The sequence below is a fragment of the Rhea pennata genome, chromosome 1 (genome assembly GCF_028389875.1).
Source record: "Rhea pennata isolate bPtePen1 chromosome 1, bPtePen1.pri, whole genome shotgun sequence".
NCBI classification, from domain to species: domain Eukaryota; kingdom Metazoa; phylum Chordata; class Aves; order Rheiformes; family Rheidae; genus Rhea; species Rhea pennata.
Window position 1 is genome coordinate 42,194,452 of NC_084663.1, and position 24,788 is coordinate 42,219,239.

At 37.7% G+C, this 24,788-nt stretch overlaps 1 protein-coding gene across 1 annotated transcript in view; it reads left to right on the plus strand.

The window, feature by feature from the left end:
- Positions 1 to 1,026: 1,026 nt before the first annotated feature.
- The window catches only part of ZDHHC17 (zinc finger DHHC-type palmitoyltransferase 17), a 79,768-nt gene continuing 56,006 nt past the window's right edge, over positions 1,027 to 24,788 (plus strand). Inside the window, exons 1-2 of the mRNA XM_062584724.1 lie at positions 1,027 to 1,109; positions 21,601 to 21,704. Of these exons, the coding sequence (XP_062440708.1) occupies positions 1,047 to 1,109; positions 21,601 to 21,704 (167 nt within the window). The 5' untranslated portion in view covers positions 1,027 to 1,046. The remainder of the gene's footprint in view (positions 1,110 to 21,600; positions 21,705 to 24,788) is intronic.

Below are 24,788 nucleotides of genomic sequence, written 5' to 3' on the forward strand. Positions count from 1 at the left end.
TCCAGACCGCGAAGCCGCTAAGAAGAAACATGCTTTCCCTCAGGTTTGCTGCTACCTCCCACAGAGCAGCCACTCTGCAAGGCCATCTGCGCCACGAGCGAGGGGCCTCGGGGGCCCCAACCCCCGAGTGCCCCGAGATGGGGGCACGGGCAAGCTGTGAGGTGGCACAGGGGCAAACCAGTGGAAAAGTGGAGGCTCTCCACTGGAAACCCGCAAGCCAGCTCTGAACCTCTTGGAAGGCTTGTTAGGAAGCGTTCGAAGCAGCGCGGTGAAGGACTGAACTGGGCTGTCTCCCTTCACACCCGGTGGGCATTTGTGCACATCAGGAAGGCAATGCACAATGTGACAGCACGGAGCGCAACTCCTGTCACATCCAGGAGATGCCGAGAATCACACTGGCACGGTTAGGGGAGCGAGATGTGTGTTCTGCTCTAAAAGGCCTTACAGTGACTGACTTTCAAGGACAGCAAATGTTCCTACTGAAATCATCAAAATAACAAGGGAATACTTATTTTAAAATATGATAAATTGGCTCTAGAATGAGCAAGTTTTCACCCTAAAATGAGAAGCGCTGACATGTGCACAAATCCAGTAGCTGTGCGGGGAGGCGCGGTTCAGACAGGTGTCAGCACCCTGCGAGCGGGGAGCGGCCGCTCTGCTCCACCTCGGACCTGCACCGCCTGGGTTATCAACCACGCACCCTCAGCACCTCTATGAAAGCCCTAGGATTTGACAGTCAGGGGCCAGAGGCCGCAGCCGGAATAAACGAGGAGCGGCGCCGTTCACCGCCTCGGCAAAGTCAAGTTCCTCTGACTGTCAACCCGCAGGCGGCCGCCGCCGCGGGGACCGCGGGCCCCCCTGGGCGGCCCTGCTGCCTTGCGGAGCGCAGCCGCCGCCGGCGGAGGGCGCGGCCGCGCCAACCGCCGCGCCAACCGCCGCGCCAACGGCCGCCGGCGGCCGCGCGCCCCCTCCGCCGCGCGGCGGGAGGGGCCGGGCGCGCGCGCGCGCACTACCCGGCATGCAGCGGGCGGCGTGTTCGCACCAAGATGGCGGCGCCTCTGGATGAGTACGAGAAGGAAGCGGGCTGCGTCCCCATCCTGCACCCAGAGGTGAGGCCTGGCCGCGCCGGGAGGCGGCGGCGGCGGCGCCTCGGCGACCGGCGGGGCGGAGGGCGGGAGGCGCCGCCGCCCCTCTCTTGCCCCCACTCTCGGCCTGGCGCGCGCCGCGGCGGCGGCCCGGCGTGGGCAGGGCCGCGAGGAGGCGGCGGTCGCGGCGGGGGTCTCGCTCGGCCACGGCTGGAGCATGGGGGTCTCCCGCCTCGGGCGGCGGCGGCTCGGGCCTGGTCCATGCCGCCCTGGGCGGCGTGGCGTGGGCCGTGTTTGGGGAACGGGCGGTCTGGCTTTTCCGGTGGGTTGGTCAGGCGGCGGGAGGAATATTTGCGGATAACATGTAGAGGTCATTTTATGTCCTGTTTTTACTCTTCTTGTCTGCTTTTTGCCTTCTGTCTGTGATAACAGCCTGTGAATATGCTTTGGGAATAACGTGATTGCTTGGAAGGATATTATAAACAGCTCAGAAAACCCGTTATGTGTGGACTTCTCACCCACTTGATACATTAAGGATTGTAAGATTTTTTTTTTCCCCCAGCGATTTCAGTGAAAAAGATTAATGCATATGCCAGGCTCCTTTTTTTTTTTTTTTTTACTAAACAGATGGCACTCGTTTTCCTTAAACAACATCTTAAAGACACTTTTAGTTTTCCTGATGACTGAAGAGGCTCTATAGGCTATATGTGATTGTGTATCCTACCCACTCTTCTCTACCTCTCCCAACTGTGCCCAACTGAGACTTAAAAATAGAACCATCTGTTCTGAAGGTTAAGCAGCAGATATGCACCCCAAACAATGATTCTTTAAGTGATGTGCAAAGAAGGATGCTACCTGCTTCTTAGAAGTAACTGTAAAAGTGCCCTCATTTGCATTGTCTGATGTTTTCAGCTCTCTGCTTCACAGAAGTTTTTAGCAGAGGTCCAGACTTTGCCTGATACTGTTATTCTTTGAAATAAAATTCCAACAAATTAAGCATGTTTTTAAATGAGTTGTCTAGAACAATAAAATAGAATAAAAAATGCGCAGACTGTTAGGAAAGCGTTGTCATTTAAAGATTGAAGATGAGTACTTGTTAACTGTTGAGAAATTACTATGTAGCAAACAAATGTAATCTCATCTTAAATTGATTTTTCACTGTTTAGGTAGGTAGTCTGGTAGAATTTGATACTTTTCCCTTTGTATATAAAGGAGAATGTCTGTAAAAAGATAGAGGAGGAAGTGAATATGTTTTATACCAACTTCAATCTCTTAATATGCAATAAATATGAGTAGTCTAATATTGTGTTTTTAAAATCTGTTTTGACTGGAAATACTGTGTATCTGACTGTCTCTTATTAACTCTGTAGTTGTGTGGATTTCAGTGGGTGTTACTTCATCCTTAGAATCTTGTTATGCAGATAAACTTTGAAGAAGGATGTTCTTAATGTTTGTGATGTGACCAGCTGTTAAAAGAGAGGTTTCTGTAAGTTCTGTGTGTGGTTTTTTTGTTTGCTTTTGTTTTAAAGCTTGAGGATCCTGTGCCATAGCAAAAGTCTTTTCCCACCTCTATCATCACAGGACCTGCCCACTGAACTGCATAATGCATCCGAGTTCACTGATTTTTGGAGGTCAGGGATCTTAATTCTCATTGATCTCTCTCTCTCTCTCTCTCTCTCTCTCTCTCTCTCTTTTATTTTTTTAAGGAAGCAGCATCATATTCATGTGTAAGTGCTGAAGTTGCAGCATATTACAGTTACTACACTTTTATACATATAAAGTTGATGCTTTTTTATAGAATTGGACTGCCATAATCTTTCCTGGTTTATCCCATTTCCTTTTGCCATTATCTCTGTCATAAGGCTTTTTCAAATTTTTTTTGTTTTTTATTTTTAGTTTCTTTTTGTTTTATTTTTGTTACTTTTAAAGGCCTTGGGGGGGACTTTTTGAGGAGGGAGGTTTTTGCTTCTGTATGGGCTCCTTGGATTTGTATTTTGCCATGTGCTTTAACTTCCTTGCAAAATACCATAAACTATTGAACACTCTGTGTTAATGTTGTAGGAAAGATGATTTTAGAAATAGTGAAAAATTACTTAAATAGTGAAGTAATAAAATATATTTGTTTTCTGTGAAGTACTCAGCTGAAACAGTAGATTCAAATATTTTTGATAAGGAGAGAAATAAAAAACAATGATGAAAATGTGGACACTTTAGCATATTGATGATGGAGCTGCTTTTGGTGGTGCTTGAGTGGTGTCTTGCTGACTGGGTCCTTGGACCTCTGTACTTCTGACTATATAAACAAGCTTTATATATATATATATATATATATATATATATAAATAAACACCTGAGGGCTGTGCTGCCATTCTGTCCAACTCTCCAGCCTGTCCAGGTCTCTCTGAGAGGAACCTCATGAGGTTCCACAAGGGCAAGTGCCGAGTCCTGCACCTAGGGAAAAATAACCCTAGGCACCAGGACAAGCTGGGGGCTGACCTTCTGCAGAGCAGCCCTGCAGAGAAGGACCTGGGAGTGCTGGTGGATGACAAGTTGACCATGAGCCAGCAACATGTCCTTGTGGCCAAGAAGGCCAATGATCTCCTGGGGTGCCTTAGGAAGACTGTTGCGAGCAGGTCGAGGGAGGTGATCCTGCCCCTCTACTCAGCCCTGGGGAGGCCTCATTTCGAATACTGTGTCCACTTCTGGGCTCCCCAGGACAAGAGAGACCTGGAGCTACTGGAGAGAGTCCAGGGTGGGGCTACAAAGATGATCGGAGGGCTGGAGCATCTGCCCTATGAGGAACGGCTGTGAGAGCTGGGCCTCTTCAGCCTGGGGAAGAGAAGCCTGAGGGGGGATCTTATCAATGTGTACAAGTACCTGAAGGGAGGGTGTAAAGGGGACAGGGACAAGCTCTTTTCAGTTGTCCCATGTGACAGGACAAGAGGCAATGGGCAGAAATTGAAGCACAGGAAGCTCTGCCTGAAGGTGAGGGGGAATTTCTTCCCTGTGAGAGTGACGGAGCTCTGGCACAGGTTGTCCGGAGAGGTTGTGGAGTCTCCTTGTCTGGAGATCTTCAAGGCCCGCCTGGATGCAACCCTGTCTACCTTGCTTCAGGTGACCGTGCTGAGCAGAGAGGTTGGGCTAGATGATCTCGAGAGGTCTCTTCCAACCTTACGGATTCTATGATGATAGAATTTTAAATTAAAGATTATTTATTCTTTTCTAGTATTGCGAGTTCAGCTAAGTATGACTGTAGATCCTACTATGTTTTTCTGTTTCTACTTCAGCAGTGACAGAATGCTTAGTCTTATACAAGTTCTGAAATAGAGTATGTGCTGAAGAGTGTATGTTGTTTACAGTTTATTTAGAAGACACAAGCAGGATGTGCTTTCTGTCTGTGTAAGTCTTAATCATTGCTGGAAGACTGATGGTGCACGGCAAAGTGACTTAACAGTAAAGTCCTACCAATAACATCCATTTCTCATTACATGAGCATTATGTGATTTTCTAGAATATAATAAATGGATTAAGAACTGCTGGATAACTGTCAGAAACAGTTACTAGGGGGAATTATTGGTGAAAGTTTACAGGAGTGGCGCTATTAGACCCGAGACTGTTAGACTTCTGAGCAGTTTGGAAGTAATTACAAAATTGTCACTAACAAAACATGCAAATGAAGAAGATGGGTAGATATTAAACAGTGAGAATAAAACAATTGTACGAAACTGTCTAGATCTCACGTTATGTTATGCTAGTAAAACAAAAGTTCACCTTAGTGCGGGCAAGGTAATGCATTGGAGCTCAGAGGCATGGCATGGGGTTGTGTCCTGAAATTTACTGACTGGCAGGATATTTGTATGAAAAAACAGTTCAGCAGAAGTTCCCAGTATAATGCTTTGATTAAATAAATAATTAAAAACCAGAGAATACATTACACTTTTTAAGTGGGTTAACGTATAGGAGCAAGGAGATGGGTTTTTTTTTGCCTGAATATGTGACAATACTGAAAATGAAGACCTTCTTTAAAGAGCTCGGTCTACTCACATTATCAAAAATAATGAGGAGTGACTTTCTTGGAGCATGTAAATACTTCCTAACTGAGTGGTACTTTAATCAGTACGTACTTAACAAGATCCAGTTGCTGGAAAGTGAAGCCAGATGGGATTGAATTGAAAGGCACAAGCGGTAAACAGTGAGGATGAGTAATCACTGTAACAAAATAAGAAGGGAAACAGTGGATTATAACTCTTAATGTTCTCAGTTTGAGCTTGGATGTCTTTTTGAATGCTAAACCTGAACTTCTGAATCCTAAACAGAGGTAACTGGGTGATGATTAAATTTCAGGAATTTATTCATGTTCATGAAAGTAAGTTTCATGAACAGCTCAGACCACACTGGGATGGCTGACTCTTACTTTTGAGAGTGACATACTACTGCTTTTGTATGCATGAGATCTTCAGCATATTTATGATGTGTGCAGAGGCCCAGAGAGAAGGAGTCGTCAGGGTGAAGATGGCATCAGTTGCCCTGCAGTCTGATAGCTCCCTTGGAAGAGACAGGATGTGTATGCAGGGCACCCTGAGATGGTGTGGGAATGCTGATCTAAGCAGTCTCTGCTGGTGTCCTTCCTTCTCCCTGCATTTAGTTTACCTAGTGTTATAGTTTTCCTTTCGTTTTGCACTGCATAGTCCTAGTATGCCGCTCATAGTGTTTGTGCTTGCAGTCCTTGGACCAAGTGATTTTAGTAGTCCTTCTGACTTTAAACTCTTTTCTAGGCAGATATTTCTGATAAGTGTCTGACTATTTTGTAGCAGGTGGGGATTTTTTTTTTTTTAATTCAAGAGTTATGGGAGAATCTTTAGGAATCTTTCTAGTTCTAGTAACATCCTAAAGAATGTTTCTAGTATTTCTTTCTGTTTTTTGTTTGAAAATATTCTTGGTGTGTGACATTGCCTGAACTGCTGAAGATATTTCGGCAGTCCAGATTGGTGTTTGTTCCTAAAGAACTATTCTTAGGAAGAAAGCTTGCTTGATACTGCTATGAAATATGTTTTCTAGTGTTGTTAGATTGTGTTGGCTATGTTTGAGAGATAAAGTATTGATTATTACAAATATTTTGTGGCATTAGAAAGGTCTTAGTATGGAAATTGGTTTGGCTTGCTCTGAAGTCAGAAAAATGTCTTCCAGTGAAGTTGGAAGAGAATGTTAAGAGGTATGGGCTGTGACAGAAATTATCCTGGTTGTAAGCCTTTGTTTTATCTATGGTTTCTTCTCCCTCAATCTACCTACGAGGTTGGAAGCATGGTATCTCCTTGTATACCTTTGGTGGTGGTGTGAAGAAAATGGCTAGAGTTATTATAGATAGCTTTGAGTCTAATTCCTTATATTTAAAATGTCAATGAAAGAGAGCAAGTGGCCTGATCTTAATCTTACTTTATTCCCCATGGAGTTCTGTTGACATCATTGAGGCTGTGTAGGGATGCAGATTGTTCTCCTTCTTCCTGTAAAGGTATGGAATTTATTCAGGATCACTCCAGCAGCTAAACTTACATTCATGAACTCATTCTAAGACTGATTTTTTTTTTTTTTTATCCTGTTACTTAAAAAGGATGATGGAACTATGATGTCTCAAAGAAATTCTCATGTTTGTGAAATAGAGTTAATATTGGGAAATGAGTCTTGTTTCAAATACATTGGTTAGCTTCATGGGTTATGAGGCCAGAGGGGACTGCAGATCTAATCTGACCTTCTGCATATAACACAGACATGGAGTCTTTTTGTGAACTAATTCTTTTTATGACAAGACACTTCTAGAGATACATTCAATGAAAAATAAAATAAATAAAAAATAAGCTAAATCCTACAGTAGTGGAAAATACTGTATAGCTTGGCAGACTACTCCCAAAAGTTACTCCGTTTAAGACTTCCACCTATTTCTAGTCTGAATTTAATCTCAGTTTCTGGTCATTGCATCTTGAGAGATGCCTAACCTATGTATCTATGTGTGTGTTCGTTGACTAATGTCTGATGCCTATGTTGGTGTTATGGTCTGTAGTCGTATTTTAGTAGAGTAAATAGTGTGTCTCATTAAGACGTTTGTCTCATTCTTTGTGTTTTCATGGGTTTGCTTTGAATACAATGTCTATCACAATTGTGAACTCAAGAACAGAACATTATTCCAGTAGTAGTCACGCCAGTGCTAGTTGCAGTAGTAAAATAAATTCCATATTGTTGCTCAGTATTCCCCCTCTGCATATACCAAGAATTGTATGCGTCTTTTTGGAACTGTATCACTTTGCAAGCTCGTGCTGAGATGACTATCTGTATCCAAGTCCCTTCAGTGCTTTCTGGATGGTTTCCGCCATAGATCTTCATTTTAGATGTGATTTTGCCTTTCATGTTTAAGAATCATTTTGCTGGCTTGTCCCACAATTTGAAAGTGATAAAAGCTGCTCTGTAGCAGAAGGATTATTATTTATGACTTTGTTTCCTGACTATAAAACTAATCTGTAATTATGGTTACCACCTAGGTTGTAGACAACCACAAAGTAGCGTGGGGTCAAATACAAGCTTTGCAGGATTCAGAGTGCCCTCTCAATAGTATTCTCATATTGACAGACCACTGACAATTTAGGAAATGTGAACTGCTGGAAAGACAAGCAAAAGGAGACAGTTCAGCTAGCATAGTTAAAAACAATATGTGTAATAGTGACAAAATCAAGGGTAAGAATAAAGTTTGTTCATCGCTAATTTTTAACATACAAGGGTACACTAATAAGAAAGTTGTAGTCTGACTTCTTAATCAAAATACCGAATAATCCTAACAGTAACACTTTGAATGTTATCTCTGTTTGACTAGCACTACTCCTTTTCTAACCAAAAATGCTGGGTTTATTTTTCTATGAAGTTATGCTACTTAGCAAGTCTTTACTTGTTTTTATTAATTCTATATCAAACATACACAGGCCAATAATAATTTAAAATGGTAACCCCTGTTCACTTTTATCCAGAACTTTCTCTAGGCTTAATGAAAATTGGTATTTAAATCTGTTGCATGACATGGTTGACCTAAAAGTCAAAGTTTAAAAACTACAGGTTATTTAATAGGAGTTGTTAGGCTAGAAAGCATTTAATCATATCAACAGGATGGAATTTGAATTATCTGTTTTTTTCATCTGTTCTTGTTCTGTACTTATTGAATGCTTTCAGATTTTGTATTTTTTGACAGTTCTATCATTCTCATATCATAATAGGCAAAAGCTCTCAGGATTTCTTTTGTTTAGCCCTGTTTGCCCTTCTAGGGACGTGTCTTGTCCTTTTGCTTGCCTTTGAATTTTCACTGTTTTTCTAATCTGTTGCATTTGTTGCCTTTCTCTTGCAAACTTGCAAATTTTACTTTTTACTTGTTAGTTCTGGTTCTTTCATAAACCAGACTGTTTCTATGAGTCTATTCCAGACTCATGACTTTTTCTCAACAGTAACTCTGTGGCTTTCTGAGCATCTATTAAAACATCTTAAAATAGTTTTCAGTTATTTACAGTTTTTCTTCTCCTGTATATTTTCCTCTAATTTGAGTAGTATTTTTTTTAACTTTGAGACAGGCCCTCTTAAAGCACCAGTGGTGTAGCTTTGCCTACATTTTGTTTTTGCTCAATTTGACTTGCTGAGCACAGACTTTCTCTCAGATTTCACAGTATTTTAGTCTTCCAACATTATTTGTTTCACTGTGTGTGTCTGTTTGCATAGGAAGATTATGTGACAAAACATGAAACAGGATTATGTTTTCACTTTACAGAAGCTATTTAAAGTTATAAAGAGAAAAATAAATTTAAGAAGTTTACAATAAACGTTTGAAAAATGGATAATAATTGTCAATGATACTGAGCTGTTTAGTGGGAGCAGCCTCAGAAATTGGTATTTCAGCATTCACGCTGTCCTCTGCTGCCTTTCAAAGACAGGAGGTAAGGATTTGGCTTTGATAACATCCCTTCAGTTGAGAGAGAAATGCACAAGTCTTTTTCCAATTGAGACTCTGGAACAGAAAGTCAAAAGCTTATCTGAACTCGGAGTCTGTGACTGAACTGAACCTTCGGACATGTCATGCCCAGTGTACAACTTAACATTAGATTACAATTCACTTTTTGGTAGTTTTGGAATCTAGCAGTTTCTTCCTGCACTTCCTAGGATGTGTGCAGGTCTTTAAACATGTTTTTGATCCTCTGTGCAAGAGGAGAGGTATCAGAAGTGGAGGGTAGTGGGGATGAAGATGATCCAGCAAGGAGGGACTGCGGTAGAATGGAAGGGAGGAAGAGTGTTGTGAAAGTACTTCTATTGCCAGCTTTTAAAGGATGTGGTTTCGTGACCGAGCTTCAGCTGATCTAAAACCACAGTGAGACCCAAATGGTCTTTCACCCTCGCTTAGGTCAGCTCTTGCAATTGTGTGCCCAGCAGGTTTCTTCCTTCTTGCTGTGTTAGTTGGTAAGCTGATCTGACCAAAGCCACTGCTGTGCTCCTGTGGGAACCGAAGAGAGGCAGTGGGGAACGTGCATCTGGGACTGAGAGTAAAGCAAGCCCTTCTGACAGCAGGGCGGTTTAGCTTGGCTTAAGCTGATTGTGAGACCTGTCTTTGAATACTTCTGGCCACATTGATACTCGTTTGATCCCAGGACAAGCCAGTTCAAGGAAGTAAATCAAGAGAAAACTAATCTTCTACAGAAGAATAACTTCCTACCTTTTCAGTTCCCTAAACTTACTCGTGGTAGGGTCAGGTGAATTACAGTACTGACACAAGGTAGGGAATGACACTGTATTACTAAAGCAGGAAATGAGGAGTGGACTAGAGTGAGACTGCTTCTCTTAAATGGCAGACCACAGATTTACTAAGTTGTCTAGCATACTCCAGAAAACTAACTGTCAACAGAACTAAAAGTGACTTTCAGGCGCTTACTAGTTGGAGTAGGTGAACCGGCCCTCTCTTTTTAAGTGGAAATGAATTTGTTTAGCTAAATACTGATCTGAAGCTCCATTTGCTGCTTGGAGGTAGTTGAGGATGCTGAATTGAATTTTTTCCATGAGGACTTACTACAATCTGTATTTTGTGTGTGTGTGTATGCTAAGGATCAATGGGTCCATGACTAGACTCTGATACTTGTTCTGTACTGCATACTTGATTGCGCTGTAATCTTTGATTTATTTTATTCACTGTTTCTCTGAGATGAGTAAGCTGCGCAGTGAATTTATAGCTAAATTTGTTTGATGTGTGTATCTTGGCATGTACTTGTTGATTGGGGCAGAATCTCCAGCATGTGTGTTCTTTTTAGAAGCATGTGGTGTTTCCATATCATAAAGTTGAACTAAGAACATTCATCTCCAGAAATGAATTTTCCAATTTGCCTTGTCTGGGAATTTTGAAAAGTTTGCTTCAGTGAGCAGTTGAGCATCAAGATTCAACTGTGTACATATTTAATTGCATTTATGAAATCTAACACTTTGAAAGCGGCAAAATGAGTAATTGGTTTTAAGCTACCCTTATGATGACTGACTACTAGTGCTGGGTCTCTAAGGAACTTTTTTGATGTTAAATTAAAGCTCTGCAAGCTGTTTTGTATCACTTGAAAACAGCTATTTTTTTTTTCCTCTCTCTTTAATGCTCACTGAGATTATGACCGAAAACGTAATGTAAAACTTCTTCAAAAGAAAGTTAAAAAAGATGTATGTATGTGTTAATATAAGTTGCTAACTAAAACAGAACTTCTAGAAGGGTTAGGAAGTAACCCTCATGTTTTCAAGAAACAGCAATAAGAATTTTAACTGGAAAGAATGTCCATTTAATAACTACAAATAATTACTGCTTCAGAAGCACAATCTCAAAGACAGTTACATGACTGATAGATAAATACAACTAGTATGAGAATCGGTGTATAATCCAGGATAGTTTTGTTTTCTAAAAGTTGTTGCAATGGCATGCACTTGTGAGAAGTTTTGGGTTACTTAGAAGTTCTGTAAGTGCATAAAACTAAAGAGATTTAGAAAACAATTTCAAAGAATTAAATATGAGAGGAGGGTTTCAGCATGCTTAAGTGCTGCATGGCTAAGCTTTTCAAACCTTCTTTGGTATCAGCAATTCAGATCATCTTTCCTGAAAAATGTTGTTACTACTATCACTAAGAAAAATGATCATTCAGAGTGGAATGTGTGGTCCATTTAATATTTTCTAGTACTCAGCAGGTGTATCTTGCTGGTTTTATTTTTTATTCATACACCCAGGAAACAAACTGAAAATTTTACTATATTTAACAGCTTTTTGTTCAACATGTTTTCACCACTGGCTTTTATTTTTGACTAGTGCAGTTTTCATACTCCGAGAAATTTATTGTAGAAGCTTCTGCTGGTAAATGAGAGACTAGTTTTATTTTAGTAGCTTTAACAGAGGATGCTTTTATTTGAAATAGGCTCGTATGAAAAGGGACTGAGGGAGTAAATAAGGACACAATTAGAAAACACCACAGAACCTGGGGCATTTGTATGCCATTTAAATAATTCCTTTAGGTCAGTCAATAGCATGATTAAGAAAAATGTGAGTTCAAATATTTTATTTGTTTGCCTTTCTAGAATAGGAATAACTATTGACATATCCTATTTATATAGCATAAATCTGTATTTACTCTTTCTAAATAATCTTTCACCTTTATGCACAGAAACTAGGGGAGAAGTTAACTTAAAACTGTAATACTTTAACCTTTACTTTTCTTAAGCTTTTCAAATGCTAGTGAATATATCTGTCTTTAATACTTGCTGGTAACACTGCATGTGCAAATTCAAGGCAATCTGGAGAGCCTACTTATGAAGCTATTATTTACTAAAATGTAATCTTATCCTTCAATTTAGAGCCTTTAAGTGAGTGACTAGAAAGCAGTCAGTTGGTTATGGACACTTGCTTCAAACAAACATAACTTACTCTGTACCAGCTGTGCCTTAAATCACATGATCTCTCTGACCTCCATGTACAGTGGTGAAATTAAAGGCTCTCTGTATCTGAGCATCTCTCTTTCCCACTGTTACGTTAAAAAACATTATATCTGTGTTGGAGAACATTCACATTTATTTGTTTTGCGTGATTGACTTTTTTGTGGCTGAAGCTTTGTATCAGTGAAAGAATTACTTTGTCATGCTTGAAATAAGATTTCAGATGCTTTTTTTCTATTTTACTGGTTTTTAAAGATTGCATTGTCAACTTAAACTGTAACTAGCTTTGAGAAAGAATCAGAATGTTATTTCTGTTACTGAATTTCTTCCATAGTGTTTTAATTCTGTAGTTAACCTTTTGGAGGATTTTAATAAATGTATCTTCCTTTCTGTTAGTACATCAAGGATCCATGCAAACAGGACCAAAAAAAGAGGAAAAGGTGAAACAGACTATTCACAAAATACTGTCAAATGTGAAAAATGGAAAACAATGACGGTTAACAATGGAGGAAAGGAGTTTTTGTCACATTCATTTTGTGTTTATGCTGTACCAGGGGGCAGGAAGAATCCCCAAATTTTACGTGTCCAAGTAACATAACAATCTGATAATATGTATTTGCAAGCCAAATGTTGAACTGTTTCTTTTGGTTTTTCTTTTTTTATGTATACGCGACCAGTTAAAATTCAGTGAAGGTAGTGCCATACCATCTTTGTGCATGGGAAATGCAGTCTGATTTAAAAGAAAGCTTTCTAGTGTATATTAGCTAAAGAGAAGATATCTGTGCATGGTTCCATTAAGCCAATCTAACAGCTCCTAGTTGCTGAAGGCTCTGACTCCTGGAGCTGATTAATCTGTGCAGCCCTGTGGAATTTTTCTTTTGTCCAGCTGGGACTTCTTTGTGCGAGTGTGGGGCAGATTAGCACTGTTCCTGCTTGATGGCAGGGAGCTGTTGATCAAATCAGCTGTTACTGGATGTACCCTATGTTTTTTCTATTCTTTCTATACAAGAGAAAGCTACTCTTTTTATGCCCATAAAGAAGTGATATTGTTTAAAATTACATGATCTCTTTAGTCTCTGTTCCTGTGACTTCCTCTATGCAGAGGTGAGTGGCAATAGTAACAAAGGAGCTAGGGACAAGAAAGGGAGTTAGTGTGGATTTCTTTGAAGAGGAACTTCCTTTAAAATTTTAAATACCTGCAGTAACTTTTCTTTTTTAGAAATGTAGTTAATTCATTTGTTTTGTACTAATTCCATGAGAGTCTTTCTATTGATGCTAGTTCATGAATGGCTTGTGTATGATGTGGCATATATGTAATATGCAAGTGTATATACGTAAATTTGTACATTCTTGTAATTCTGTTTTTCAAAGAGGGAGGAAAACCAAGAAAGCTTATTAAAAAGCATTATAGTCTAACGAACAAAGAACAGAGCAAATAGATGTACAGTTGTGAGGAGAAGAAATTCTCGTATGTAAATGTTGGATGTAAAAATTCTTATATATAAATATGTTAGACTACAGGGGGTTAATATTGAAGACTGTTTTATTATTTAGTTCTGAGAAGCAGCACACCTAAACATTGGTATAAAGCATGGTGCAGCATATTCTGGTCATGCCTGATTTTATCATGATTCTTATTTCAATATCTGGCTGCAATCAAAATAGAAAGAAGGTTTTTTTTTTTTAAAAAAAAAAAACACATAAAACAACTGCCTGAACATTATAATTTCCTCTGTTTTTATTAAAACCAGGAAATACTATGGAATATTTTATTGAAGATAATGCATTTAAATTTCTGAATTTTTTATTTTAGACCTTACTAGTATTTTCATTTTAAGTGCCTGTTAATTAACTTGTTCAACATTCAGAATTTGGATCTCTGACTTTGATCATGGTATCGCAGCAATATTGCATAATGTTAAAGGAAAGCAAGTCTAGCCATCTGTTACTGTCCACCAGAGCCATGTGTAGCAGCTGTAAGCTGCAGTGCTTTCTTCCCTTCCTTATGCCTGGCCAGGCATATTGACCTAGTCATACCCTTTTGCTATCCATAATTGAGAATTATGAAATTGTTATCACAGAATAATTCAGTCTTGGTCATCTTATTCTTTCATGCATAATTTCCTCACGTTTTTTTCCCTATAAATACTGTCCTCAGAATTCTCTCTGGAATAATTTCATTGTGGCTTTTGTTTATTGGAAAAGATATAAATACTTGAATGCTGAAGGGGGATTAAGCACAGTTTTACTTGTGCATATAGTTATGAGGAGTATTGATTGGGAATGGCAGTATTATTGGGGTTCTTTATTGGAAGTTACACTTTTCTTTTTCTCCACTGTCCTCTTTTCCTTTGTTTTTCATATCTTCCTTCATTTCCATTTGTTTCATCATCTTAGTCCTGTCTTCCAAAGGTAGTTCCCCTTTCTCTTGTATTTTGTTGCCTCTTTCCAAAACACCCCTTTTTCAGTCTTATTCACCCTTCTCCTATTTTTTTCCAATGCTGCGTTATTTATGCATCCATGCAAAGAATTTGTGCTTTTTTTTTTTTTTTTTTTCCCCCGTAATGAGTAATGACAAACTAGTCACAGATGCATGTGACTGGTTAGGGCACTGTCAAAAGATAGTAACTGAGGTGAGAAGCCAACCTGGCACCTTGCTTTCTTTCCTAGCTGCCTGGAGTTCTCGTGAACAGGCACCTTTGGAAATCAAGTTTGATACATAGATGGAATTTCTCTCCCTCTTGGCACTTCCCAAGCCAACCAGCCCTACTGGTTTCTAGAAGAAGCATCATTTTTCTTCACTCTGTCAGCCAGCTGCACTTACAGTGTACTGTACTATAAGGACTTGGTCAAATTAACAGTTGGCAGCTGCCACGATGTTCTTGCTCCCTTTTCATTCCTCTGCCAGTGGCTCTGGAGCTTGTCGTCTTGCAGAAGAAGCTGATACAACTTGCTGTCCTGATGAAAGAATCAAATTTCCTGTTCCTTGGATTTGGGGGGTCTGTCTGTCTGTTTTTTTTTTCCCCCACCCCTCTTTAGTGAGTTGAGTTGGCTCCCTGTAATCACAGAACTGGCTGGAGGTGAGCAGTGGGAACCTGTAGCCAAGAGCAGCAGGGGAGGGTGCCTAGAGAAATGACCTTTTTTTTTTTAGCAATGATGAGCTATTAAATGAGCTCAAGTCACCCTTGGAAATGGCTCCATAAAATAGGCTGAAGTGAGTGAGAGATTTAATATTTGCAAAATGTTCATTTTAAGCCAGTAAAATCAGGTCTTTTCCCTTCTACCTTTGTACCTTTGTTGTAGTTTTGCTGACTTTCACTGGAGCAGGAGAGGGAGAAAAGCAGTTGTCAGCAGAGATGTAAATATCAAAAAAAAAAAGGGGGGGGGGGCTTGGATTTCATTGAGGTTTTTTCTCTTCTAATTAAAAATAGCTGTTAAGATTGTTTTTAATGATCGATCATCATTCTGAAATTATTTTTCCTCAGAATAAATCATTTTCAGCATTAAAGGAAACTTATTTTAACATTTTGGAAAATTCTTGAACCCATTTGTGAAGATGATAAATATTCTAGGCTCAAAATGTTATGTCATTACCTTATCATCAGTCTATCAGCTGTTTTTTAAAATTCCTGAAACTACTTCTGAAGCTTTTTAACTATTTTCGTGATAGCTTGTGTGAAACCAGGTGTTTTTAGAGGACATTCAACCATATTTTTTAGCTGGAAAAGATTTTTTTGTTTGTGAGAACATAAAAGACAGATGGTGACAATACAGATTTATTTAAAAGGCATGGAGATCGTTAGCGATCACAATTTTTTACTTTTTTATGGTTATTCTTGTTTCTTTAATAATGATGGGAAATGTTCGAGGTCAGAATAGGATTTTTAAGCAGTGCTTTCTGTTCAGTCTGACAAGTTGGAGGAAATGATCTGTATTTTTGTGTGTTTCAATCTCCTGCTACACTCCAGAAATAGATGCTATCTGAATGTCATAACTTATGATTTCTTTTATCTTAACTGCTGATACTGAATGACTAACGTAGTGGGCAAACTCATGCCTGCTATAACAGCACTGTAATTGGTTGTAGCAGAAGTGAACTGGACTTGCTATTCTTGGATGTAGGCCGCTCTGCCTGGGGAGCGTAAGGTCGACTTGGAGCTGTGCCTGCACGTAGATTATGGCTGCCCTGAAACCGTTGTCTTTGCTAACGATGCATGGAGAAAGATGGCGTTTAATATCCATTATTTCTTAAGTAGTGATCTTTTAGTATAGGAAAGTTTTCTGCCACCTTCTTTGGCCAGTTTTATATTTTTAAGTTTTCTTTTCTAGTCTTCAAGTTCTGTCATGGTTTTGTTTTAAGGAGTAATATCTCTTACGCATAGTTCTGAGCCTTGCTGTGATTGCTCTTGTCTTTCTCAACTGTTTTGTGCTTGAACAGCTTCTTGTGAAAATATGATTAGATTTGGTTTTACAGTCTAAAAAAGTTCTATTCCTCTCAAGTGTTACTGAGATTGAGCTCTCTTTTTGCATATGTTTTTTGCACAGTTATGCTAGAAAGCAGATCAGCTGTTGAATTATCACTGCTAGATAGGAAAACTGTCAGACTTTGATACAAGTAGAATTCATAACTATGTAGATAGCACCAGAATCACTAGATCAACATTTTTTATGCAGAGGTTGCTTATACATCTTTAAAATAGGAATAGTATAAATATCGTGATTCCTTACATTGTCTTTCTTTTTTTGTCCTGCACTTTTCCCTGTGTTGTGTCCATGTTATGATTCACGCATTCATTCACTCAAGAGGCCTAGTCTGAAAATCCCTGTATGGATAGGGTGATTGTCTAGTGGCGTCAGACCTAAAAATGTACTGTAAATGAAAAACTCCATCTGTTACAGAATTGCAAAGCAGTGGACTTGCGTGGATGAAAGTGTCTTTTTGTTAGGCTTATTTGTTTGGAAAATAGTGTAAATGTCTGTGGTAAGTCCTTTTAAAGTATATCCTTTGGATGGAATTATGTCATTTTAATGCATAGACTGTATCTTAAAGAATTAGTTACCCTTACAAGAGAACATAGTTTGAGTTTCATAAAGAGTCTTAAACTTTTGGGGTTGTGCTGCACATAGAGTGAAGTAAACTGTATTTGTGGGACCAAATATGTGTCAGGCATTGACTTAGAAACCCCAGAGTTACTTTGCAGATCACAGCTATGAATTCGGCACTTACAATACCAAGTAAGAGTTATATCCCATAGTATGGCATTTCTAGCAGGCTTCTATGAGCCAACATGCAACCATCAAGTTGCATAGGTAGTCCTGAATGTTAAATTTTGGCTCTGAGCTTAGGAATTCGTCCAGGCTGCAAAGAATCGGCCACATTAGATGAGAATTCAAAATCTTGATATGCTTTTCTTGAACATTTCTTAAATGATTTATTTCCGAATTAAGCAGGAATTGAATCTTCTTTTCAGGCAAATCTGAGGAGATCCTCTTTTCACAATAACCCAGTTGTTAGAAAACTGCATCATATGATGTTGGAGGCTGGGGTGCTCATTCATCTTCCAGGATTTTAGGGATTGTTTGAATTACTTATAATGTAAAATGCAAAACAATTTTGGCTCCTGTTATTACTAATCAGGAAACATAGATTTCATTCTTGATTTATATTTTGAGTCTTTATCCTTTGAGTCATTTTTTTAAATATAATGTAAGCACAAGATCGGGGTGGTGGATTATTTCTCACTTATTTCATGTTGAGTAGGCATGTTTGTGATTGCCTCAACTGTAATTTTTAAATCGTTTTGTCTATGTTGCATTAATATAGCCAAAATTGAAAGTTTCAGCATAACAAAGTAGTTCTAAAAACTTACCATACAAAACAAAATTAAAAGCTACTTTTAAGAAAAAAAAAGTTAGGAGTACTATAGAATCCTGAAGTGCTTGATAAAAGTAGCAGGTAAGATGTAAGTGAGGCTGATAAATATTACATCTTACTTGTTTTGAATTTACATAGTTAATTATTAATACTTAATATTTTGCTGTATTCCTGTAAACCTTGAGAAAGCACTAGTAACATAAGGCTGCAGTTTTAAGGTTACTTTAGGCTGACATATGTATACACTGTTTCTAAAAGGGTAGCTTCTTGATTTGCTAGTGGGGGCTCAAGGGAGCATCACCTTGGTTTATATCTCCTTAAAACACTCAGGAAAACGCAGCCTGAGAGTAGTGTTTCCTGGTAAGTTAATATCTGCCTGAGAATGACTCAAGTTTTTCAGTTTGCTCTTATGAGCTTTAGATAACAAGAAAACAGAATTTTTCCCCTTCCAACAACTGATGAAGGCTGAGAAATACTGAACAAAATATCTTGTTGTCAGGGCTTTCCAGGACAGCAAATCTCCTTTGTTCTGGCCTCTGGCTACTGTGTTTATCCTCTGACTCTCTCTGCTTGGCTTCTCAGGGTCTGAGCACTACAATTTAATACGCAAAATCCTTGTGCAGTGATATAGTATAATATAAGGTAAACAGTCAGTATGAATCCTTGTTTCTTTTGGAGTATGAGGAAAAAGAAATTTCATGACACAATACTGAAGTTAACATGCTATTATATTTTAAGCATTTTTCATCCTCTGTTTAGTACCCTTTTCAGCATCTTTACTCCAGATAACACTGGCTTATTTTGTAGCTGCAAAAAAAAAAAAAAAAAAAAAAAGGCTTGTTAAGTTATTACCTTCTTCAAATGCAAAAAGAAACTGTGTTTCCAGATAGTAAGTATATCGGTTATAACATGACTTGAATGATGCCCTAGTACATTTTTAGCTGGCTATCCTGCATAGATGGCAACAAAGCAGCCCTACTGCTGGGCTGGTAAAGTTTAATTTGTTAATCTAGTTATTTTTTCAGGCTTGCAGCTCAGTGAAAATACTGAGCATCATGAAGAGCACTGTGGATCATGAAAAGATGCACCTCATTTGTTGATCATTTAAGTACTAAGTAAGATTGAAATATTCATATTTGTGAAAAGCCTGTGAAATAAATACTGTTCTCCATATTTTCATACATTTTTATAGATCATTTGTCCTGAAAAAAGGCATGGAAGAAATAAAGGTGTTAAGTTATGTTTTCCTTCTGATTTTGTTGAAGCCTCACAGATGTAAGAGGATGATGATTCTTAAGTGTTACATGAGCCACTTTTCTCTTCTTATGGTTTTGTGAGGTGTTGAATTTATTATTAAGATTGACTTGCTTATCTACATGTATGTATGTTATAAGCAGAGGAAAAAAAGACAGTGTTGAAATAGTTTGTCCAAGTTTAATGACTGACTGTTCTTATGCTGTTTTCTTTTTTTCTTTCTTATTCCACACCAAAATTCTAGTTTAATTTGGAGGAACTCTTTCTATATGTCAGGTATTTCACAGCCCTAATGAACATTTACATTCAGTCCTTATTTTTGACCTGTTTTGGGCTTTTGCATTTGTTCCCAAAGATTTTTTTTTTTTTTTTGCTGTATTATGTTTTTAGTTTTGCTGTGGTTTTAAAGGTCTAAACATTTGAATTTCCTTAAAAAGATTTCTAATGTATGAAATTTCTATTAAAATATATTTAATACGCTTTAGCAGTATGAAATGTAATACTTCATGAAAAAAAATCCATGGCTTCTAATCTTATTTCCATTCTAAAATACACAGGTACCTTGAATGGAACAAATACAAACACAACTGATTTAAGTTGCTCAGTTTTGAAATTAATACAGAGACTTTTGGGATGTGCAACTAGATTACTTTCTTGATGGTTTAACCTGGGATTACTATTGCCTAATATATTTTAGATTACTGGTGATTGACATTTTGGTATGTTGAAAGCTGGTATTAGTGATTTGAAATGTACTTTCGAGAATCAAATTGATTTTTGGCATTTTGTATCTCTAAAAAGATATATAATGCATGTAACTGTTTTAGGCTAGAAGCACCTGTAAAGTAACCTCAGTGAGAAATGTTGAATGACTGATTTGATTAACTGTATTCAGACCTTGGGAAGGCGTTATGTTTACACATCTATGATGAATAAATTCCAATTAAGAAATGAAGACACCTGAGTTCACTTGTTTGCTTGTGAGCTGGGTTGATAGATATTTGGAAATCAGAAATTCCTTTGGCTAACTGAAGTTGGATGAAGTAGGAAGTTACCTCTTTGTGACTGACAGCTTCTTATCCAGAAATAATTGCACAAATGAGAGAGCGTGAGAAATAGGAGGCCTGCTCATCTTGGCAATAAATTCTTCTCCCAGGTGATAACGTGCTATAGGTCTTAGTCACTTCAAGGTAGGAGTTGGGTGGAAGTTTGCCTTTTAGGAAAAAGTTGTGGAGACTTGTGACTGATAGTCCTTCTGTTAAAGTTAGGTGTGTTGTAACGTGATTGTCTTCACTCAGATTATTTTTTTTTCCCAATTAGAAAATATCTACATAGTAAAATGGTGAAAAAGTTAATCACTGACTTAAGTGGAAGCTGAAACTTTTCATAAGGTGTTTAAAAATGTTTTCTGGTGCAGATCAAAGGTCAGAATTTCAGTCCATTTAAACATACTTTATAGGAAATCGAGTGAATGAACTGCTATCTAAAAAAAAAAATAAAATTGTGTATTTCACTGAAATCAATTGAAATGCATGTTTCAGAATTTTTTCTGCGGAGTTCCTTTATTTTTTTTTGTTCTAGTTACCACATTTTTGATACACAAAGGTAATCAACTGTAATATTAAAATTTTGAACACTTCTATAGTAACTGTAAAAAGCAAAAAAAACTCATTCATTTTAGCTTACTGAGCTGATTTCTTTGAATTCCTTCATGCATGTGGCTTGTTAAGCAAAATAGTATGTTGCTGCTGTATTGATCTGTGAATACAAGTGTTTTACAGTAAAAATTAGCCAGGGAAACAATATTTCATCAAAAGAATCAAGTATGTGGAGAACAGTATCTGTGAGCAAGTCATGGTGATGCCATTTATTTCTTTGCTGTTGCGAAGTGTCACAATCTGTCTCTTAAATTTTGTGTCAAGAGACTGGTTAAATGTATAGATAATCTCTGAAGCTGGTACTGGAGTTGAAGAACTGATAAAATATAAAAACTGGGTTCTAGTAATTGATTTTAACTGTTCCCGGGTACATCTGGTTTTACAGACAGTCTTCAACTATGCAACCTGATGAAGTATAACCTTTGTTTGACAAAGTCTCATCTTACTCTGTTACTACAATGTACAGCCAACAGCTTTTCTTAGTTATATTATTTTGTGTTATGTTTAAAATATTGCTGTTACCTTTTGTTAGCATTCAAAAATGGCATGGTGTGGGATTTGGCAGAACTCTGCTGCTACAAATGCCATCTTCTGGAAGATGTTTGAATGCAACACAGGCAATTGTATTCTGTGGTACACAGAATGCGAAAACATGCAGCTGAACACTCTCAGGTTTAAGTAGGTTTAAGTATATTGAACTTGGTACTGTCTTTATTTTTACTTACTAATAAAGGTTTAAATTTATTTATTTATTTTTTTTTAGGAACTCAAGCCTCAGAGCCATTACAACCATGGATACAGTGAATCTCTTGGGCGGAAAAGCCACATTGATGATTATAGCACTTGGGACATTGTCAAAGCCACACAGTAAGTTTATTGAGAGTTAGGTTTGTCTGTATCTGTAGTAGTTGCAAAACAGTAAAATGAGTTTTTTATTTATGTAAATTTGAAGGCTAAGTTGATGTTTGCAGAAATAATGCAAAATTGTAACATTACTGTTATGAGTATTGCGTAAATATATACATGAATGATTGTTATAAATTGTCAGTATAGGTGGTTGCTGGGCAGATGGTGGGAAGACACACTAGTTTTATATTTTTTTTTTCTGGTTTGGACTAATATTTATATTCTGTAGGTGATAATTAAGAGGTATGCAAACCTGTGGGTTTTCTTGAATTGTTGGCATCATTTGAAGCTTAGAAGAAATGTGTCTTATGTGGTGTATATTTTTTCCTTCATCACCTCTCATCCTGCTGTTTCAGGGTTGCTGTGAAACTGAATTTATTGCTGGGAAAGAACTGTAGGAATGAATTGAAATCATACTAATTAATAATGATGTTTTTCATGCATTAGTTATACAGGTTTATTTTCTGTACAATCACATAGTATATACTTAATCATGAGATTTTACTATGGGTTATCATCACCACTTTTCAGTTTGCCATTGACAAACCACCACAGTGACTTTTCTTCAGCAAGTTGAGATGATAGACTGTTTTGTAAGGTCCTTTTTTTCTTTTATCAGTAATTTAAATGCCTGTTTCTTATCTTGATAAAATATTTCTTATTCAAAATATTTTTTTTCTTTCTAAAAGACATCTCCACTTAAAAGCACCTTTGCAAAGATGTATAAGGCACAGACTGTTTAAGTGTAGGAAGTATGTACTTTCTAACTTCCATTTTTTTACATTTTGAATTGTTAAGATTTAGACTTCCTAGAGCAGATGTTCACAGCAATGAGTGATTCCACAGTTGTTGCTGTGAAGACTTTAATAGTAATACTGCAAACTGTAAGTTATTAGGGGAATTTCAGACATGAAAATATTGACATACTGTCAGATTAGCTACTTTTTAAAGACATGATGGCACATGTCTTGATGGCACAAATAACTTCTAGTTACTTGCTTCCATTTTCTGTGATTGTAGCATATTCTAAATTCAACCCTTAAAAACACTTGTCTGTGTTATCCCTTGAAGTTGTGCTGATCTGTGCTTTGAGTTGAGTTGTTAGAATTCTTTTTCTGGTGCCTTCTAGTAAGGATCAACAGGGCTGGGAGTCACTTATGCTCCCCCACCACTTTTTAAGGGTGGTGGACTGGTGATTTACCTTCTCCTCTCTAAGAAAGGACTACAGTTTCATATCAAAGGGAAAGGTAGCTGCTAACTTGGGGTAGTAATATCTTTTGGAACCTCTTTGACAAGAGGGAAATCTCAGCTTTTATTTTAAATACTTACAAGGATTTGATGGCTGTGCTATAGAAAACAGGATGACTTTTACAAGCTGTACTTGATAAGGGAAAAATATCTGAAATGTAAGAGAAGTAAATTCCCCTAAATGTCGTAAGGCCTGCAATAAAATAAAGAATACCATGAACATGGTGATTCAAACTCATCTTGTCTCCATATTTCTATCAAAAGTAAAAGTTTTATATGATTAGAAGGTGCTTTACTAATACACAACTCTTACTAAAAATGAATGATGTTGTTACTTATTTTTGCAGAAATACAGCTTTGTTTTTATATGAATGGAAAATAGATCTCCTCCTCTGCTGTTTGCCCTCAGCAATCGTGTTCACTTAGATTACAGTATATGTTGACTTAGTTTGCTTTTCAGGTCAGTGCTAATGCAAAATAAAACAAAAATTTTGCAAAAAAAAAAAAAGGGCCATTCATCTGTCTTCCAGAAGTCTCCATCTCAGACACTTCAGCAAGTTCAAATATAGCAAAATAGAATAAGAATTGTTTTCAATCTTAGTTTTGATGTCTGTTTTGCCCCCTGCCTTCTCCTTAGTCCCCTCTGCCCCCACCAAGTCCAGACACTATTCAGCATGGGATTGGCAGCACAATTAGGCTTTTTTTTAGCACCCGAGCACTGTTCAAAAGCTCTGCAAAAGAACATTGCAGGCTTTTTTTTAAAGTGAGATACCATCAAATGCAAAGGTGAGTGCTTGCTATTAGCAAAATGAAATCCTACTGGATTTAAGAGTCTGATAAAGCTAGTTATAATTAAAAAAATAGTTATGTATCTTATTTCTTGCCTCACTCCTTGACCAATAAACTTGTCTGTGTCATCCCAAAATCTATAGCCTTCTCTCTGAGGACTGTCTGCAAGTTATTAATGACCTTTATTGGAATTTAAAACTTTGCTGTAATTTTGATTATTTCAAATTATTTTCATTCCCTCTGTGGAAACAGAAGGAAGAACTAAGAGACTGTCTCCCATCTGAGATTAAAAAAAAAAAAAAACAAAACCAAGAACTGGCAAGCATATTCAGGGTTGTGTAGTTGCTAAAATTTGTTCCTTCTACTATTGTTGTGCAAAAATTTTTTTTTTTTTTTATTGCTAACATGTTATCCATATGTTCATTATTTTTAAATGATTTGACATTTCATGTAAGAACACTTAAGTTGTAGGCTTCTTGACAGGTAGAAAGTGCATTTTACCATAAAATTGCTGTCTATCAAATTTTTGATAATCCGAGTATTTAGTCATATAGGATGAATGGCTAGTCAGTTATTTAAAGTTTTGTCTCTTGATTATTGATGGTTATGCTGCCTGTGCTTCATTGTTAGAGGTTTCTTGTGTAAAACTAATGAGCTTTGTTATTGTTGCAATATACGTTAAAATGGGCAACGTAATTCCTTAAACCTTTGAAGTTAAAGGAAAATGGAATAAAAAGATTAAATTCATCTGTATTACACACATGCTGTTTGACTGTCAATTCTACTTGAAATGATGAGTTCATTGGCACTTGATTACAGAGAAATAAAGTTAGTAAAATACTGTATTTGCTTTTTATGTAGCAAATTTTTACGTAGAGGGAGAAGATAGATAGGTTTGCAAGCTCTGTTTGTGTCCAGTGTAATTTGTTCCTTTTTTTGTTTTCATACCTTGTTCGATTGCTTGTGTGCTTTATCTTTGAAGTGTGTGGATTAGACACTTACTAAATT